This window comes from Enhydra lutris, unplaced genomic scaffold (genome assembly GCF_002288905.1).
Source record: "Enhydra lutris kenyoni isolate GAN:26980312 unplaced genomic scaffold, ASM228890v2 scaffoldscaffold45, whole genome shotgun sequence".
NCBI lineage: Eukaryota > Metazoa > Chordata > Mammalia > Carnivora > Mustelidae > Enhydra > Enhydra lutris.
Window position 1 is genome coordinate 15,308,896 of NW_019154129.1, and position 20,281 is coordinate 15,329,176.

Sequence of the window (20,281 nt, forward strand, 5' to 3'; positions counted from 1 at the left end):
CATGAAGAGATGTGTCAGACCGGTTTTAGTGACTGTGACGCCAGGCAAGGAGCAGCTGTGGGCTCACACCCAAGGCTGGCCCAGGGCAGCTGGCGAGAGCAGAGTCCGGGTGCCCCAGGGGACGAGCAGGCGGGTTGGCGTACACAAGCACAGCGCCCCGCAGCCCCACTGTCTTCTGCGTCTTCTCCTCCAAGGGACAGGAGTGTCTCGGGAATGGGGGTGCAGAGCCCCACCCACCTCCTCTGAGAAACACCAGCAGTCCTACTGGGAAACCAAGCCCTCACCCAGCCCTGAGCCCGTCCACGACGCGCGGGACCGTGTCTAGGGGGGCTGGCGGGAGCCCAGGAAGCTGCAGCCATACCTAGCCAACCACTGGGGCCAGAGCCGCCACCAGCCATGCTGGGGTGCACCCCGGCCCCCATGCTCTCAAAGGCTGGCGGAGGCAGCCATGGGCCCGAGCACACAGCCCGAGATTCCACGTGCCCCCCCGCCCACCCCCCCGCCCAGCCCACACACCCCGCGTGAAGTGTCTGTGAATTCCAAGGTTGGAGCCCTGACCAGGACTCCTCTCTACCTCTGCCTCAAACCCCTCCCTCTCCACATGCCCAAAGCCTGCCCCAACCCCACCGCCGACAGGGCTCCCCATGCAGCCGCGTGGAGGCCGCCCTGCCTGCGTGTTACACATGTACAAAAAGGTGAACATCTTCCGTATAAAGGAGGAAGGACGGGCGCCAGGCTCCCGGGTCCTCAGGCAGCCCCCTGGAGGCTGGGGCCGGGCAGGGCCACCCCCGGGATGCCTCCCAGCCGCACCGCACCGTGGGGCCCCGGGGGACCTGTCTGGCTGCGACCACCGGCTGCATTGCGTACCCCCACGCTCCCCGGGAGGCGGCGTGGCCACAGCCCTCCCTGACACGGCGCCCGGCCAGACGCGTTCCCCAAGCGCGAGCCCTCGCAGAGCGCACCGGACGGCGGGCACCCAGCCTGCCCGCTACGAGATCTTGCAGTTGCTCCTGGAGCAGTTCTGGGGCGGGCTCTGGGGCGGGCGGATGGACTTGGACCTCTTGAGGCTGTTGCCCTTGCTGCTGCCTCCTGCCCCGCTGGCCAGCGAGTAGGAGCGGCCGTGCATCATGACGGCGTTCATGCCATTGGCCATGGAGAAGGACTTGAGGTGGCTCTTGATGGTGACCGGCAATGGGAGCTTGTCGATGAGGTGCACGGGGGTACAGGACACAATGGCCCGACAGCAGAGGTCCTGCAGGCTGAACACTACACGTGGGGGTCAGACCACGGTGGGGAGAAGGGAGGTCAGACGGCAGGGAATGCAGAGGTCTGCCAAGCCCTCGGGGTTCCCCTGCCCTGCACCCTGGACGCCCAGCATGCCACCCTAGTCGCCAGTGCCCTGGCAGGAGACGGAGGCTTCTGACCACCCTGGCCCTTCCGGCAGCTCAGGTGGGACGGGGCTCAGGCTGAGGGACAGGGAAGCACACCGCCACAACCGTTAGGGGTCGGCTCTAGGGGGCAGGCTCCGAAGACACACTCTTTTCACTCTGGGACAGGGCCCACGGCACGGCCTCCCAACCCCCAGGTTCAGATAGGGCATCCTGCACGGTCCCCTCCTGGAACACCAGGAACCCCACACAGAGCTGGCTCAGCCGCCCAGGCACTGGGAAAGCCGCGGAGGAGACCTGGCCTCCCCTGCGACCCAGGAGGCGGGCCCCTGAGCAGGCAGCTGGAGGCCCAGTCTGTTTCCACTTTCTGGCCCGCAGCCCTGACAGCCCCTTACCTCGGTTGGGCCTCCAGATCTTCTCCATGCCATGCCTCATGAGCACGATGCGGGACAGCTCGGTGAAGGACTCGATGACATTGAAATTGCACAGTGGACTGACCTCAAAGAAGGTCATGCCATTCTTCTCTGCGTAGGCACGCGCCTGCTCTGTTGGGACTTGCCGCTTGAAGGCCAGGTGCAGCCGGTTCCCAACCAGGATCCGGGGAACCCCAGGTGCATGCTTGGGGGGGACACAGGACTCAGCAGAGGCACGACACAGGACACCCCCCCCCTTGGCCCTGTCTCCCAGGCCCCAAAGTGGGCAGGGCCCTCACTGTCTGTTCTGTGGCCATCCAGTGCTATGGGGACACAGAGCTGGGCCCTCCAAGCTTCCTGCTGGGGAGGGTAGCGTGTACACCTGGGAAGGGCGACCCTGAAGGGCCCTGTGCGGGCACACGCCTACCTCATCGATCTCCTTGATCCACCGGTCTATGCCGTCAAAGGACCAGCGGTTGGTGATGTCATACACTAGGAGGATGCCCTGCAAGGGAGACGCAGGCGTCAAGAAGCCAGGGGCCGCCTGGATGGAAGAGGTCCTGCTCCAGGCACAGCGTGGCCCGGTACAGCCAAGCGCCGCTCCCTCCCAGCACAGGGGACACTTGGTTCCAGCCACCGGCTTTCAAGCCGACCGTGTGGGTCACTTGAGGGAAATCTTGCCGTGAGATCCCGCCACGTTTCCGAGGCACAGCTGGTATGAGCTCTGCACGCAGAGTCTGGCCCGCTCTGCACCCGTCTCCTCACTGAGGCCAGGCTGTGGGCACGGACAGCCTGCGTGTGGGGCCGTGGCAAAGCGGAGCTCCGGGGCTCAGTGCTGCCCCCCCCATCTTGGGCACTTGGCTGGGACAAAAAGCATTTTTTCAACTTTTCTGTTCCAGACACACTGTAAGCATCAGCCTGTGATCATTTAGAAATCACTCAAGTGGGACAGGCAGTCCACGCAGGTCTACGGGTGCGGCAGGCAGACGGCAGCTGGGTCCCCGACACGCCATCCCACTGTGTGCTGGCTCTGGCTGGGGCACCGGGGCGCTGAGCAGAGGGGGCTCTGCGCTCCAACCCAAGCTTGTGGAGCAGGACGCCAGTCACTGCAGCAGGCCCCCACCAGCCGGGCCGGTGATTTGCTACACGGATTGTCCTGTCACATCCCCCAGAGACCCATCAGCCGGAGCTCAGGTCTGGGCTGTGGGCACCTGCATGGCTCGCCCGGCATGCCTGCCCTAGATGTCTCAGGGACCTATCACAAGCCTCGGAATGGCAACAGCACTGAGCGAGGGCAGCTGCCAGCCCCTGCCTGTCTCTGCCCTCGGGGCGCCATGCCCAAGCGGGCCCAGGACCCACCCGTCCCGCCCCAGCAAGGCTCTGTTCAGCCCGTGCCCCCATCCCACACAAGACAGTGCCGCTGAGATCAAAGAAACAAGGCATCCTCCACCTCAAATGAGCCTTTCTTCTCAAATCTGTCCTCCCAGTTCTGGGAGACAAGTATAGCTCTGAGGTCTTGTAAGCACAGAGGTCAAAATCCCACTCTCTGGCTGGAGAACCTCAAGCAGGGCAGCACAGAGCCACCTGCCCACCGGGGAGGGACACTCGCTGGGGAGGGAGAGCCTTCAGGGCTGAAGGCCACAACCCACATAAAGCCAAGGGCTAAGACACACATCTCGGGGGCACTGGAGTCAGACTGGACAGGTCCCCAGAGCAGCTGGGTGTGAACCCGGCCGTCTGGGGCGCAGGGAACAAAGCCTCCTGCTGGAGGGCAGTGAGGGCACGCCGCCGACCCTCCAACCTGGACCAGCCCTTCTAGAAATAACCGAGGAGGTTCCCATCAGAACGGCGCCTCCGCGGCCGCCTGGGGGGCTCAGTGGGTTAAAGCCTCTGCCTTCGGCTCGGGTCATGATCCCAGAGTCCTGGGATCGAGCCCTGCGTCGGGCTCCCTCGTCAGCAGGTGCCTGCCTCTCCCTCTCCCACTGCCCCTGCTTGTGTTCCCTCTCTCGCCATCTCTCTGTCAAATAAATAAATATTTAAATTAAAAAAAAAAGAAAAAAGAAAAGAAAAGAACTGTGCCTCCACGTCCCAGGACTGCAAAGGAAGTCGAGCTACAGACACGGCACAGCGATGACCCCCGCAGACCCTGAGAGACACCAGCACACGACGACGCACGGAGGAAAGCTTCCGTGCACAACCACACGCTGGAAGGCCGGGCAGTGTCTATTCTGGCTCCTGCTCCCCTGTGTGAGGCTGAAAGGCTCCCGCAAGCGGACAGAAGCTCCTCCCTCGGGCCCAGGCGTCCGCTGTACCCCTCGGCAGAGGGAGAATCCCTGGCTGCCCCTCCCAGCTGGCACCAACCTTCAACGACCACCCCCTTCTGGGGCGGCCCCAGTCTGACAGCTTGGGGTCTGACAGAGGCGATACCCACGCACACCCGTCATGGGGAGGAAGGACACACAGCGGGTCACACTGTAGGCAGCAGGGACCAGAAAAGATCACGGATGCGGCAGGGAAGGACAGGTGGAGGTGGGGTCAGGCACAGGCAAGGTTCCCGGTGACCAGGATACCCCGCGGGGTTCCAGTGTCGGCCATGCGGCCCGAGGGAGGAGGGGCAAGTAAACTGCCACTAGGTTCTGTCCTTGTCATCAGTGAAACTCACACGTGCCCAGACTTTCTAAATGAGTGGGTACCCCAGGACATCAACAGAATTCCTCCCCACCCGTCCAGGAATGACCAGTTCCCGTCTCATTCCTGACACGGACAGGGTCCCAGTGCACCCTGCCTGGCCCCCGCCTGGCGCCCCTGCCTGCAGCGGCCAGCACCCCACGCCAGCCTCACGCGGCAGGACCACTGCTGGCGCTCAGGGCATTTCTCCCACGAAAAGAGCCCACAGGCCCTGGTCGGTAAAATCCCTACAAGTGAGACTGCGGGCCCAGGGGTTGGGGCCCTTGTTCTATGCAAGTTATTTCCACTGACTTAGGAGAGCACACACGTGTGTCGGGGGCAGAGGGAGAGAATCTCCAGCAGACTCCCCACTGAGTGTGGAGCCCAATGTGGGGCTTTATCTCACGACCCTGAGCTCATGACCTGAGCTGAAACCAAGAGTCCGACACAGAACTGACTGAGCCCCCCAGGCACCCCCAGGTCGTTCCTTCTGAGCCACAGCCTGTCCCTCAGAGGAGGCGCGGATCCAGAGTACGAACAGTCTGGTGAGTTTGGACAAATGAACGTGCCTGTGCCAGCGGCACCCCGACCCAGGTGCAGAAGGCGTCTCCAGGAACGTAACTGCCGGCACGTGTAACACACTTTGTCTGGTCCAGCTCCCAGGGAACAGCCGTGAGGGACAGCCTCTCCTACACTCCACAAGAAGCACCGACAGTGGGAGCAGCTATCAAACAGCACCCATGTGCCAACCTACCTGGGAAGGGACAGGTGGCAAGCCCGTGCCCTCAGCAGCACTCCATTCACAGTACCTGTGAGCCCTGGACCATTTTCCACAGGAAACCCCTTTTCATGGAAATGAACTGAACCTTCTCTAACCAGACCAGTGCCGATCCAGCTCAGCCCAAAGCCCCCCCGAAACAGAACCTCCCCCTCCCCCAGCTCCCTCCTTGCACTGAGCCCAGGGGACCCCAGTGGGCAGTGCCAGCCTCCCAGGGCCGTGAGTGGCCACCTCAGACCCCAGCAACAGCAAACATGGGCCACGGAAGAAAGCACCCATGGCAAGGGCCCCAAGATAGCCGTTGCAGGGCAGGTGAGAGCAGTCAGGAGCTAGCCAGGGGCTTCTGGGACCAGGGCCCTCGGGGACCTGCAAGGCCTCTCTCTGGTCTTCAGTGAGGGTAGGAGAGTGACAAGAAGCTCAAGGAGAGGCCCCAGCTCTCTGGGTACCGTCCACTGCACACCCAGGTAGGGGCCCCCTGCAGACCCCGGCCCCTGTTCACTGCCAGAACCCAGTGGGACGAAAGTACAACAGGCGCTCACGGCCACCACCCACCTCCGGGCCAGAGATCTGCCATGGGCTCCTCTGGCCCCAGAACCATGAGAACCCCCAGAACCAGCAGAGCCAAAGCAGGACCCGGGCTGATACTCTAGAGAGAACAGATGTGGTAACGCATGATCGGGCAACCGTGCCGGCTCCTGCTTCCTCCTGCGGCGCTCAGAAGTGCGAGTCTGTGGTCAGCCCCAGGCCGACACTCGGCTGAGGCCAGGGGCGCAGTACCACACCTGAGGGGGCTGGCCCCAGCTCTTCACTTTCCTTCCGATGACAAAAGTAATGTGTTTATTGCAGTAAAACCAACAAATATTCAAACGCGAGAGGAGCACAGCCGAGCTCCCAGAAGCCGCAGGTGCACAACAAGGACCGCCACTGTTCACGTCTCGTCTCATGTGTATAAAATCACACGTGCGGTCCTCTCCTTAAGGAGGATGGGCCGGGCACTGTGCTTCTGCGTGCCTCAGCTCTCCCCACACTCGCCTGAAGGGCTGTTCCTGCTACTTCACCTCAGCCCTGGTGCCACCGGGCACACTGACAGGCGCCCCAAGCTGCACCCCTGACCCCGAGGTCCTACTGTGTTCCGTCACAGAGGAGCGGCTGCTCCCGGGGGAACCGCCAGTGACACACCTGCCCTGCAGGGCGCCCCCGACACTGGCGGGGGAGACTCTGGACAGGGGACATCACCAAGCCAGCGGTACGGCTCACACTTCTGGGCCAGCTCCCAGGACAGGAGCCCGCAAGCCCAGCCTGGGGCTCTTCCACCCGCTCTGCACGCTGGAGAGACTCCCCCTGGAGAAAGGGATGGGTCGTCTGCTCCTGTCAACACCTACTCAGACTCGGTCTGACTCTATCACGGACCAAGTGTCCCTCTGGCTTCCCAGCTCCCATAGAGCAGAAAGAGTGGCACGGGGCGGGGGGGTGGGGGCGCGCTGGACATTAATCACTGCTCACAAAGCAAAACAGATCCCCATGGGGCTCCCCTCCCAGCCCCAGCCAGAGTGTGTGCGGGGTACCAGGCAGCCCCCTGCAGCCCGCACCCCACACGGCCAGGGGCCCCGGCCTGCCGTGCACAGCAGGTCTGACGTCAGGGGTCTCCTTGGCAATTCCAAATCCTGGGGGGTCATGGCCTGCCCTGCAGCACAAACAAGACTGCTCCTGCGTCCACACCACTCAAAAATGACACGGCAGTGAGCACCTAGAGATGTGAGCACACAGCCACCTTCCTTTCTCTTCCTAGCCTCGAACCACACACATCCAGCCGGCATGTGAGCATGCTGGAGGGAGCCCAGAGGACACAGAAAGGTGGGGGGTGTCCATGCCTGTGCACACTGCCCAGCCCTGCCCCGCTGAGGACCCGCGGCAGCCCCTTCCACGGTGGCTCCAAGGCTCAAGCCCTGCCATCCTAGTCCGTGGTCCAGGCCGGCCCACCCTGGAGCCACCAGGCAGCCCCTCCATCAGCACATCCCAGTCCTGGGACTCAGAGAAGTCACCTCTTCTTCCCAGGGAACCAGGTGACTGAGCGGCATGTCCGAGGGTCTTGGCACCCATTCTCTGGTGCCTCCTGCAGCAGGAGCCAGAGGAGCCGATAGCCACACAGGGTACCCAGGCTTAGACTTCCAGTAGGGTCTGACAGCACAGCTGCAGGGGGTCACCCCAGGTCACGGCACCACACGGTCGCTAGGCTTACCTGTGCACCCCTCGAGTAGGACCTGAAGATGGTGCAGAACCTGCCTTGGCCAGAAGTGTCCCTGAAACACAGAGGGGTTGGGGGACGCGGCCCGTGGGACCCCAGCATGCCCAGTGTCCTCCCTGCAAGGCACCCGCCCCCCAGCCCTTCCACAGCGCACCCTGGTGGTCCTCCGTGGGTCTGTGTGTCTCAGAACCTTGCCCTGTGGGGCTGGGCAACCCTACCCTGCGAAAATTCCCGCCTCCCGCAGAGGTTCCAGAAAGCGCTTGCTCTGGAGCCCAGTGAAGGGCAAGGGTAGAGGGCCGTGGTCATGGTGGAGATGACGTTTATGGGCCAGAGTCAGACCATGCAGCCCAGACTCCTGGTTTCTGCATCACAGTCCGTTCCACGGGGACCCAGGGTCTGTGCAAACGGCTGCTCCCATCAACAGGACTCCTGACTCGCCTTGGGCATCATGCAGGGACCCTGGGACGCTGCGGTCCCTGCCCCGGCACCTCACCCCGCAGGGCCTGACTCACCAGAGCTCCAGCTTCACCCGCCGTCCGTCCAGCAGGATGGTGGTCGTCTTGTAGTCTATTCCTAGAAGGAAGCAGAAGGCAGCTGCAGGCAACGCGTGGGGAAAGGCCCATGAGCCTGTCCAGGGCCGAGGGCCGTGTCCACCCCCCCACCCCGACCCTACCTGTGGCTTCAGCCCAGCAACCCAAGCGGGCCACCCCGGTGTGGCCCCAAGAGCCTGTGCTGGGTGCTGACAGACGTGGTGCAGAGGGAGGGAGGTTCATCTCCGTGCTGACCTACATCGTGCCGGTCCTGACACCAACCTCCCAGAAGCTCAGCGTGTCTGGGTTCTTGGGTTCACCACAGCCCCCGGGGTACTGACAACTGGAGCGTGCCGGGAGCACGAGGAAGGGCCAAGTAATCTCTAAATGCCGTCTCGGGAGCACTCTCTGCAGAAGCCACACCTACCCTAGCTCCAGGTTTTATTTTTTTACTCCTTTACGGGACGAGGTCAGTCCATGAGAAGATGGTAGGAGTAGGGACGCTTCGCCAACGTGCAACATCTTCAAGCGGTCTGTGGGCCACCCAGAGACTTCCCACAAGCTGTGTCTTCCCTCCCCTACTCCTAAGCCTTGGAGAAGATCATCAGCTTCCTGGCTTTTTGTAACACTTGCCCCAGGAGGGCTTGAGAATGGGCTTTTGTTTTAGGTTTCTTTTTTATTTTAAGATTTTATGTATTTGAGAGAGTGAGAGCGTCAGCAGAGGGAGGGACAGGCAGAGGGAGACAGAATCCCAAGCAGGCTCTGCACTGACGTGGAGCTCAACGCAGGGCTCGATCTCATGATCCTGAGATCAGGACCTGAGCTGAACCAAGAGTCAGACACTCACCTGATGGGGCCATGCAGGCACCCGTGGTTTTTTGTGTGCTTCTTAAAAAACGTTACGTATGTCTGCATGCATTTGAGAGCCAGAGCAGGAGCAGCAGCGCAGGGAGAGGGAGACGCAGACGCCCGCCGAGCAGAGAGCCTGCCGCAGGGCTCCGTCCCACAGTCAGCCCTGAGATCCAGAGTCACGTTCTCCCCTGACCGAACCAGCCAGGCGCCCTCGAAATGGGCATTTTCAATGCAGGTGTTGTTCACACACGCACCGTGCGCCCCCAGCACCCCCTCGCTGTCCTTCTGCCAACAGCCAGCTGCGCGTGAAAACCCGGCTCCCGTGCACGAGAGGACACTGACGGCGTGAGAACGGAACCGACAGAGCGGGAGAAAGCGTATCCGATAAAGGACTGCTATCCGTAACACAGAAAGAAATGCCACAACTCAGCAACAAAAACCACCCAATTAAAAAATGGGCAAAAAACCTGAATAGACATTTCTCCAAAGAGGATACACACGCGGCCAATTCGCACGTGGAAAGGTGCTCAACCCCACTCATATTGGGGACCGCCCTGGTGAGAGGCCACCAAGCACCGTTTAGTTATTATAAGAAAAACAAACAGAAAATCACAGGTGCTGGCAAGGGGGTGGGGAAGGGGGCGGCCACATGGAAAACGGCCTGGTGGCCCCAGGTTGCTGGGGCACAGAGCTGCAGGTCCACACCCGCACTGCCCGCAGCACCGCTCACAACCGCTGAAAGGTGGGAACAGCTCGTGTGTGCATCAGCAGACCAAGGGTCAGTGGGGTCTGTCTGTGCACTGGACTATCAGCCTGAACGGGGTGGACCCACCAACGCGGGCTCCACGGGGGGTGGGAGGACCCTCGAGGGCAGTCAGACAAGCCTGTCGCAGGGAGACAAACTCGGCGGGCTTCCCCTTGCCCAGGCCCCTCCCGCAGTCAGATCCCCTCCACCAGGGACGGGGGCTGGTGGGGCGTCAGCAGTTCCTAGGCACAAGCTTCGGTTTGGGAAAATGGAAAAGCCCTGTGGACGGACAGTGGTCGTGGTCCCACGGCAGCGGGAACACACTGCACGCTATTTAGAGCTGTGCAAAACCCCCAAAGAGGGAGAATCTTCCATGGCCCCACGAGGCCTCCCCTACATTCTGTGGCCATCCTAGACACAAAAACCAGAGGCAAAAGCCTGAGCTTCCGCCTCACACTTGCCCTAATTTCAGATGGCGAGGAGCTCGCCTCGGGGTCTGCAGATCGGGCCTGCCCTACCCTCGGACGTGGCAGGGCGCCGTACCCCCCAAGCCCTGCCAGGAGCGGCCCCCATGGACGGCTGAGCAGCCCATGCGAGGGGACTGAGGAGAGCGGACAGCGGGGCCCAGCCGCGGGCCGAGAGCCTTGACAGGGCGGAGAGCCCCAGGCGGACAGGTTCACGGGGGCACCAAAATGTCAGATACCCTCATGCCCACCCTGCCCCTCATCCCCACCCCCAGATCCACACAAAAACGTACAGGGCACTTCATAAAGTCTTGGAACACACAGACCAACAGGTCCAAAGAGAGGCCATGCCCTCAGCAAGGACGGGGGCCGACCGAACGTCCCTGCTCTGCCGGCGCCGGCGAGTCCCAGTCTCGAGTCTGCTGCTGCAGAACGGCTGTCACCCCACCAGTCCGTAGCACGGAGCACCTCCCTGAAAACCCCTGCGGAACACGACCACCCCGGAAGCCCGGGCGTGACCGCGAGAGCGCCACCCGCCGGGGCTCGGAGGACCGCCCGGGGGGCTCTCGGGGCTGACCTGGACCCTGGAGGACCCGACGCCCAAGCTGATGGCGGCAGCGCACACGCAGGGTGCGGGCCCCCCGGGTGACCCAGTCTCAGGTCCCCACACTCTCTGGACAGGCACAGGGCACCGGGAGGCCAGTGGGCCGCTGCGGCAGCCGACCCCAGCCCCGGGCTGGCAGCGGCTCCGCCGATTCCCGAGCCTTCCTCCACGCCCGCTGTTTCTCCAACAGCTGCTGGAGCCTGGCACCGGCCCAGGGTCTGGGGTCTTCTCCCCGTCGCTTTCGGGGACTCCAGCTCTCCCTCCACCCACTCGGCTGACGTGGCGCGCACCCGGCAGGCAGCCCACCGGCAGGCAGCCCACCGGCAGGCAGCCCGTTCCTCCGGCTCGGCGCTTCCCTCCGGGCCCCGGGAGCCGGCCGCGCTGCCCCGCTCCCCTCCGCGGCTCCTTCCAAGCTGCCTCCCAGAGGCTCTTCCCGGCCCTCTGAACGCTCCTTTCCACGACGCCCCGTCCCTAGTTCTGGGACCCAGCTGAGCAGTGAGTCTGCTTCTCCCTCTGCCCCTCCCCTTCCCCCTGTGCACATGCACATTCTCCCCCTTTCTCAAATAAATAAAATCTTTTGGTTTTTTTTTTCCTTAAAGATCTCATTTATTTATGACAGAGAGAGACAGCAAGAAAGGGATCAGAAGCGGGGGGAGCAGGAGAGGGAGTAGCAGGCTCCCCGCCAAGCAGAGAGCCCGAAACGGGGCTCGTTCCAGGATGCTGGGACCATGACCTGAGCCAAAGGCAGATGCCCAATGACTGAGCCACCCAGGCATCCCTCAAAAAAAAAAAATCTAAAAAAAAAAAAAAAAAAAAAAAAAGGATTCTTTCTGTTCCAGCTGATCCCTGACTGCAGCCCAAGAGAGACCTCATGAGGACCCAGCTGCGCTGTGATGGGTTTCTGACCCACAGAAACTGCTGGGAAGTGGGTGCTGCTTTAAGCCCCTCATCTTGCGGTAATTTCTTAGTCGGCTTGGGGCCCTGTGCCAGAGTGCCATCATCCGGGCGGTTTACACACAACAGAGACAGACTTCTCATGCTCCAGGGGCTGGAAGCTGGAGACAAGGCGCCAGGAGAGCCTGCATCCAGGGAGGGCCCCCGTCCTGGGTCACCAACAGCAGGAGGGGCCAGGGGCTCTCTGGGTCTCTCTGACGAGGGCACTGACCCCATTCCTGAGGCCCCACCCTTGTGACTCAGTCCCTTCCCAAAGGCCCCACCCCTGACCATCACCTGGGGGAGTTAGGTGTGCAGACAGGAACCCTGGCGGACACCAACACTCAGTCCAAAGCAAGAACGAAGACCGGCGGGGTCTACCAGAAGCGCAAACACGCACTCCTCCGACCAGCTACCCAAAATCTACCCAAACCAGAACAACACGGACAGCTTCCCAGGACGGTGTGCTGGGCAGAATAAGGCCCCAAGCCGCCCCTGCAGATGTCCTCCCTCTAATCCCTGGAACCTGTGGCAACGTATCCTGCAAGGGGAAGGGACCTTGCAGGTGTGACTGGGGGATGCGCCTTGAGACGGAAAGGGTCCTGGGTTATCCGGGCGGGCCCGAGGTCATCAGCAGTCCTTAAAGATGGGGACTCTTGGGGCGCCTGGGTGGCTCAGTGGGTTAAAGCCTCTGCCTTCGGCTCAGGTCATGATCTCAGGGTCCTGGGATCAAGTCCCGCATCGGGCTCCCTGCTCAGCGGGAAGCCTGCTTCTCCCTCTCCCACTCCCCCTGCGTGTGTTCCCTCTCTCACTGTGTCTCTCTCTCTGTCAAATAAATAAAATTGTAAAAACAAAAACGAAACAAAACAAACTGTACAGATCTGTACAAGAACGTTCATACCAGCGTTCTTCATAGCAGCCCAAATCAGGGAATGACAAGGGACCAGAACCATGCGGACAGGGGTACAGGAGTGCAAGGGAACGCTTCTCGGGAACAGGACAGACGGCTATGTGTGTGCCCCACGTGAGTGAGTCTCACACTATCCTAGAGAGTGACACAAACCAACAGCGCTCACGACTCAATTTACAGGAAGTTCTGGAGAGGCAAAAGCAACCTTACAGGGACCCGAAGCAGGCCGGGGGCTGGGGCTGGGGGCTAGACTTCCAGGAGCCACGAGAGAACTTTCAGGGGCAACTGGAAACAGTCCATACCCTGATTAAGGCAATGAATATACAGGTACGTGCCTGTTAGAGCTCCCTGAACTCTGTACTCAAGATGGGGCCACTTCATTGCATGTAGATTGTATCTCAATAAAACTTATTTTAAAAAAGGAAACCCGCAGGACATCGACCTGCGCGGAGTTTAGGTCAATAGGTCTTCTGAACACGGGGTTCTGCACAGACGGGAGCTGTTCACGAACACCCGTCCCCTAGCACGCTGAGAACACAGACGTGGTGGGAACTGGGACACGCCACGAGCTCCCGTCCTCCTCCAGGCCCCGGGCTGCCCCCACGGCCCACATACGTCTGTCGCTGGGGAAAGGAGGAGGGGGGGCCGCCTGATGAAGGACGGAAAAGGAAGCAGAAGTTACCTAATGAATTTCAAAATGCCTTTCTACATACACTCCACGCTGGGTTTCAGGAGAAGCTCTAGGGCAGTTTGTGGACGGGTTTCCTAATAAACCAGACCAGACCGGACCAGGGCAGAAGCCTTCATGAAGAGCAAGCATGCTCTGCGAACAAAACTTGGCGCAATTCAGAACACTTAACATTAAAAAACAAACAAACACTCAAAAATTACCCATAACCCCAAAAGTCAGAGATAGTCACCGTTACTGTTTTCGTGTGGCTCCCGGTTCTCTCGTTTCACACACACGCGTACATGATGTCGTTAGACTCTGGCGGCCTAACGAGGCCATCAGAGCTCTCCTCATGCCCTCGGATACTCGCTATTCCCAAACCACCACCTTTAAAGGCTCTATATGTGGATATACCATATTTCCTCTCTGGACCTTTGAGGATTTCAGACTTTTCATTTCTATGCTTATAAAAGAAAAGAAAAGAAAAAAAAGAAAAAGCACCTTGATTGTTTTTAGCGGTGTCCCCTGTCCTTCTGCAGGAAAGACAACTACCGACTCTCGAAGGCTCGGGAGAGCACAGCTGGCAGACCTGCTGCAGCACTGCCCACTCCGGGCACACTCTCCGTGCCATGCGCCACCAAATTTACTCTGTCACGCACTGACAGGTGACCCTTCATCCCCCGAGTTCAACGTCTTTCCGTCTGCTTTTCAGGAGAACCCCCTCTCGGAGGACTCTGTGTGCCCAACTGTCTTCAAATGAGGAAAATCCTCCTAAAAAGGCTACAACCACCAAGGTGTCCTCACTTACCCAGGAATCTGGTCACTGCTGGACCCAAATCAAATCATGGCCAACCCCACTGACCAAGACAGCTGCGAGTGTGACGGTCCCCAGGACCTCTGGCTCCCACAGGACACCCAGCTCAGACTACGCAGCAGCCTCTGCAGCTGACCCAGGACCTGGCACCTGTGCTCGGGGACATACATCCTCCTTGTCCAAGCCATATCCGTAAGAAAACCAGACCCAGCTCCTGACATCTTCCTGCCAACATCAACCCAGAAATGACCAGACCACCCCATGAGAGGTCCCCATGTCCCTGCAGCCACTCAAGGCCATGCACAGTGTTTCAAGTTTGGACAACGTCACTTAGCCCACTAGCCATCCTCACAGACCTGCTTACTAGGCACTCACCTGACCTCAGCTGCCCGGGGAAGGGGCAGACGGGCAAAGACTCAGCTCACGACCCCAGAAACTACTAGATGGAGTGCAGGCCCATCTCGATCACAGCACCGCTGCCCATCTGGGAACCGCAGCCCTCTGCTCAGCCCCGCCCACACGGCGTCCTGGGCTCACAGACGTGTGTATCACCGGCAAGGATCTCTTCCAGGGGCCACGTGGACTCACCTGCCCAGAAATCTGGCAGCTGGACGTCTGCACTGTGACACTTCTCAAAATCCGTCCAGTCCCTACCCGCTCCCAGGGCTCTCTGTTCTTGCTCCGAGACGCCAGCCTCCGACACCCTCCGCACCCCTTCTTGGTGAGACCCCTCTCGACCTTCCCTCCCTCTTCGCCATCCTGCAGCCCTGCCTGTCTGAGCAGTGCCCACCCAACCCGCACAGATCCCAGTGCCCTACGAATTCCAGCCAAAGGGCCAGACCCCTCTGCTCCACAAACACCCAGCACCTTGAAGGGCCAAAGCTCGTCTGGTGTCCTTGGGTCCCTGCCACACCCACTGCTGCCAGGTTTACCTGGCCACCTCTGCCCCCGTCCCTCCCCCACTCTCCAGAGGACGCACGCCCAGAGTCAACAAGGCACTCGACACTCCAGTCTTGGCATGATATGAAAGAGCCGGTCATTGCTGGGCCTACAGGAGCACAACCATGAGAAGCAAACCTCGTTACACCTCATGCTCCCTTGTATTTACTCTCATTCCCAAAGGATTTAAGGGTCCCATGTCCCCCCATCCAAAGGGTGACCCCATACACCCAGTCTTCCCAGTCTCCCACTCCCAGTCTCCTTCCCCTGCATGCCCAGGGCACCAAACCCAACCCGTGGGCCACCTTGCTCCAAGCCTGGGCGCTGGACACAGACACCTTACCCGACTTTCTCCAAATGGCAGACGGCAATACCCTGAGCCGTGCGGCCCCAGACCCCACAACACCCCCACCAGTGCCGCCCACTGCCTAGGCCTGCTCCAACTCCATCCTCTGCCTTCTCCTGCCCCTCCTCACTGGCCGCGGGCCCCAGACCCCGTGACACCCCCACCAGTGCCGCCCACTGCCTAGGCTGCTCCAAATCCATCCTCTGCCTTCTCCTCCCCCTCCTCACTGGCCGCGGGCCCCAGACCAGGGACAGGTCAGATACAGCAGGAGGTGAAGTACGCGATGCCCCCTGCCCACCTACTTCCTTGGGTCCCTGCTGGGGTCTCCTTCCTGAAACACACTTCTGTTTACTTCATCCAGCGAGCCACACTCTTGCGAATGGGACCGTGACACAGCACAGCCCGGGTAGAGAGGCCACTTGGCGTGGCCCTGTGCCGGCCACTGAGGCCTCTGTTCTCTGCCCGCCCGAGCTTATGGAGCCTGCTCAAGCTTCAGACGCTGTAACTGCCTACTCTAGGACAACTTGGGCAGGGCCATGCCACCCCAAATGGCCAACCAGCCTAAGGAGCTTCATCTGAAGCAGGCATAAAGTTTGCATCTCCCCGCCTGCCTCCCGGTCAGATTGGGGGAGGCCGATCTTTACGCCACACACACAGCAGGTGAACACCCTGGCCAATGGGGTGCTAGGAATCCAGCCCCGCGCGGACAGTTGTATACGTGGCACTCTGTGGCCTTCGCGAAACTTCTCTGGAAACTCGGGGTTGGCTGCCTGGGTCAGCAGCTAACCCTGGGAGCTGTCTGGGCTCTGCTCTGCTGGTCGCGGCCAGGAGGGAGCCAGGCAGGGCTGGAGCAGCTCAGTGGAGGGAGAACAAATGGGCCTCAGTGACTGTCCCAGGCCCCAGAGCAGAGGGAGGAGGCAGCCCCAGGACTGGGGAGGGTCTGTGGTGAGAAGTGGGTCACCCCTGCCAATCAGCACCAGGTGCCCAGTGGCCAGACTCTGACTGACAAAGCCTGGAGAGAAGCGTCGACCAGGAACTCAGTGACCAGCTGCCAAGGCCCAGGGGAAGGGGTCCTGCAACCAGTGTCTGGGGAGACGATGGGCGTCGGGCCGTATGCTGCCCACAGCAGCCGCACTCTCAGCTCATCCGAGCCTCGGCTCCTCACATGCCAAACGCGGCACTGACAGTGCCTCCGTCACAGAATGGCAGAGAGGACTAGAGGATGGCAAGAGCACTGGGGGAGCCCAGTACTGTGACCCTGCCGGGCTCACGTCATACTCTAGGCCAGTATCCCTCTTTGGAACCTGGCATCTGACAGAAGAAAGGCGAATCCCAGTAAATCGTCCAGAAAAATGGCCAGAGTCCAAAGACAAGCACCAACCACACACAGAGGAAGAAAAGGGACGACAAAGGGTTGTCCAGTGACCCGGCGACCAACACCAGGTTTCTGTCAACACAGTGACGCCGCACACAGGCTGCTCGCTCCTCTGGGACACACACCAGTTACTACCTCCGGGGCGTACATCTCATGCCAACACTGGGGACAAAACAGCAGACGAGATGCCACAGGCATACTGTCCGGAGACCGTCCTGACTCAGGAAAACAGCACAGTGGGGCATCTAGAGAGGCAGTTTCTCCTTGGGTTGGCACTGAGGATAGAAACCAACTTCCAGCTGGCCGGAACCGTCCCGTGAAAAACCATGGGGGGACATGGTGACCAACGGCCCAGCCATCGGGTTGCTGAAGTGGGCTGAAGCCACGCTCTGGACCGGTCCCACGCGGGCACGGCAGGCGCTGTTTGGTCCTACAAACATCAACAGCCAGCAGGCCCCAGACACTCACAGAGACATCCTGCTTGCCTGGTTTTGTCCATACCTGTCACAAACACCACACTCCTCCTACCTTCCCCGCCCCCCAGACGCTGGGCTCAGAGTACACTCAGCAGCTCCCACCCACATGGACCCCAGAAGAGCAGACAGGGAGAAATGGACTCGCGTTCACTCTGGAGTCTTCTGGGACGCAGGTCTATCAACCACGGCATAATTCTCCTCAACGTGAAGGTCTGTGGGAACCAAGGTGCTCAGCGTGTCACTGCCCTAAATGTTCACTACCCCCCAAAAAGTGGGAACAGGCCTGTGCACCGTAGCAGGACACTTCCTGGGCTCCTGGGAGTATCCAGGAGTACCCAGCATGCTGCCTTGGGGCCAGCACAGACACACTGCCCACCACCCCAGGGCGGGTGACCTAGGGATGCCCTCCGGGGTACCAGCTCCTCACAAAGCACGGGCACCTCCTTGCTGCCGGCTTTCACAACCAGGACTCCCTGACACCCCCGCAGATGGCCCAGGCGCAACCTCCGTGCACAGCGTCCTGTTGCCTCCCCAGGAGAGCAGGGGCCTCCTCTGAACCACTGCCGTGTATCCCGAAAAGAGAAAACTCAAACCTCCTGAAAGGAAGGCTTCCAGATCTACAGAGACCTGTGAACACAGCGCACACTAGCGTTACCAGACACCCAGGGCCTGCTGCAGGCTGCCCCGGGTGTGGGCACACGGTCACAAGCGGCTGTCACTGCTCCGGTGTCAGGCAGAGAAAAGGCCGTTCAATGACTCGTGTGTTTGCAGAGCAGGGAAGACGATGCGTGCCAACGGACGTGTCTAAAGAACGAGCTAGACGAGCCTCGGCCACAGGTGAGTAAGCAGGCCGGCCCGAGGAGAAGAGTTCGATTGCATGTCCTTCACCGAGTGGGGATTTCCCTGCCACGGGTCATCTGCTCCTGTGAGACCCCTGGAAGGCCAGGCAGAAAACAAGCCTGGAAACGTGCTGAGGGCTTGTCACAATGAAGAGGAAGGAGAACTGCAAGTATATCCTTCGTAAGAGAATCAGAAATTTACAACTCACGCGATGGGGAATCCTGAGAACCAGCTGCCCCAGAGCTTCCAAAGCCCTCAAGACTCTCCCTCAGGAAGCCTCCAGAGGGACAGAAGCAAGCGCTCACACAGCTGCCGGCTTCCCCCGGTAGAGAGCCCTGGCCGCTGGGTCAGCGAGCTCAACCCCGACCATACGCAGCCCCCCTCATGCCACGCACATCTTAACCTCAAGGAGCCTAGACCCAGGGTGGCACTCTGCCCTTTCCGCTCGATGCCGGGGTGATGACAGGGACCCGTGAGTGCACCTCCACTCACCACCTCTGGCAGATGGCCATCGCGCTGGACCAGCTCACTGTGACTGACAGCTCCGCTGCCTCAGGCAGGTCACCACTTAGTGAGTTTTCCTCACTACCGGCCCCAGCTCAGTCAATGTGTCACAGGAACCGTGGCAAACATCACCACCCGAGAGAAAGCACAGGGGGTCGGCCCCATCTCTCCAGGGGCTCTGCGTTCCCTGAGAGTTCGCTGCACCCCACTGGCCCACCTGACCCTCAGAAACGTGTAGCAACGTTCCAGGAAACCACCACTGCCCCAGACAAGGTCTGGCCTGCCCAGGCTCTTCTAAACCCATGCCACCAGCCACCCAGGACGAAGGCTCCAGGAAGCGATGCCACCACTGGAAAAGCAGCTCAATCACTCACTGTCTGAGGCAGGACAGACACCTCTGACCGTCACTGCCCAGCATCCACTGAGGTGGCAGTAACGGATGAAGGGGCCTGTTGAGGACGCAGTGGAGGCTCCCCCTCCCCTAAAAAATCCTGCCCCCCCCCACTTCTTGCCGTCTCCTCTAAGGTGGGGCTGAGAGTTCAGGGCTCAGGAGGCGGCCCCGTGCAAATCCAGCACAGCTGCCTATGGCCGAAGCTGCTCCAGCAGGAAGGGCGTCTCGCCAGTGCAGGTGATCCAACAACCTGGACCAGCCCTAAAATGAAAGGGTCGGAGAAGCCGGTCCACACAGTCAGCTGCCTATAAGCAACAACTCAGCCAACTGCAGATGCTGGGAGCAGTCAGACAGGACTGACAAGAATCCAAGAAACAAAGTAACAAAGGGTGTGGAGAACAAAGGCCCGAAGAAGTAAAATTAGATGAAGGTCCCTGCGAACACTGAGCTGCTGTCATGCTCTCTGCAGATTTCCTGCTCCCCCTCGAAGCAGCCTCCACGTGGCTGGGCACAGGGCCCCATCACAAGGCAGTACTGACCACACTGATTCCCGCGCGCCTCAGCTGTTATTTTAAGGGAAAGATGTAAAGTGGCAAGCTGAGCGCCGGGACTGCATTAGCTGCGGCTTTAACGATACCACGAACGAAAGGGTGGGCGTCTCCTTCCACAGAGCACCGGGTCACGTCCCGGGGGACAGTCTGGCTCGGAGGAACCCCGTCTGCGCGCAGACACCACGGGGTCACGGGAAAGCCCCGGCCACACCTGGCACACCTGTCCCAGCTTCTCCACTCGGCCTGCCCCTAACGCCGGCCGTCCGCGCTGGGGCCGCCGCCGCTGGACGCTGGCCCTCGGGGACATCCTCCCCGGGCTCCGCAACACCCCCACTCTCACGCACCCTCCGGGGCTGGGATGGCGGGTGCCCACGCGGCGCTGCGCTGCTGGACCCCGGGGCCCACTGTGGAGCCGATCGTCTCGGTAAAGGCCCCGGGCTGACCCGGCCCGGGCACGCGGACTGCGAGCTCTGGGCCCAGCCGCCCCCGCCCCCGCCCCCGCCCCCGCCCCCGCCCCGCCCCGCCCCGGGCTCCGGCCCCCGCCAGACAACCCCGGCTTGGGGGCACGCGCCCCGCAGACGCGCGCGGGCGGCAGGGAGGGCGGCGACCCCGCGCCGCGGCCTTACCGTTGCTGTAGGCGTACGGGGACTCGGCCGCGCCGTCCTGCAGGCTCTCCAGGATCTCGCCCTTGCCCACGTCGCTGTCGCCCACCAGCAGGAACTTGAGCAGGTAGTCGTAGCTCTTGACCGGGCTGCCCTGCGTCCCCATCCTCTCACGCGCGCGCGGGCCGCGCCCGCATGCCCGCCGCGCCGGCCGCGGGAGCAGGGCGGGGAGGAGGCCTCGGAC

At 61.2% G+C, this 20,281-nt stretch overlaps 1 protein-coding gene across 2 annotated transcripts; it reads right to left on the reverse strand.

Moving 5' to 3' along the window:
• Positions 1-502: 502 nt before the first annotated feature.
• LOC111156221 (RAB40C, member RAS oncogene family) lies at positions 503-20,281 on the reverse strand. Of its 2 annotated transcripts, none has more exons than XM_022516964.1 (6): positions 20,062-20,281; positions 8,004-8,064; positions 7,486-7,546; positions 2,229-2,306; positions 1,784-1,949; positions 503-1,266 (listed from the first exon to the last, which is right to left on the reverse strand). In XM_022516964.1, exons 1-6 carry the CDS (start codon positions 20,201-20,203, stop codon positions 989-991), a joined length of 786 nt encoding a protein of 261 aa, XP_022372672.1. In that variant the 5' UTR covers positions 20,204-20,281; the 3' UTR covers positions 503-988. The 2 variants fall into 2 exon arrangements, with proteins under 2 accessions (XP_022372672.1, XP_022372671.1); XM_022516963.1 differs by having other exon boundaries at positions 1,784-2,006.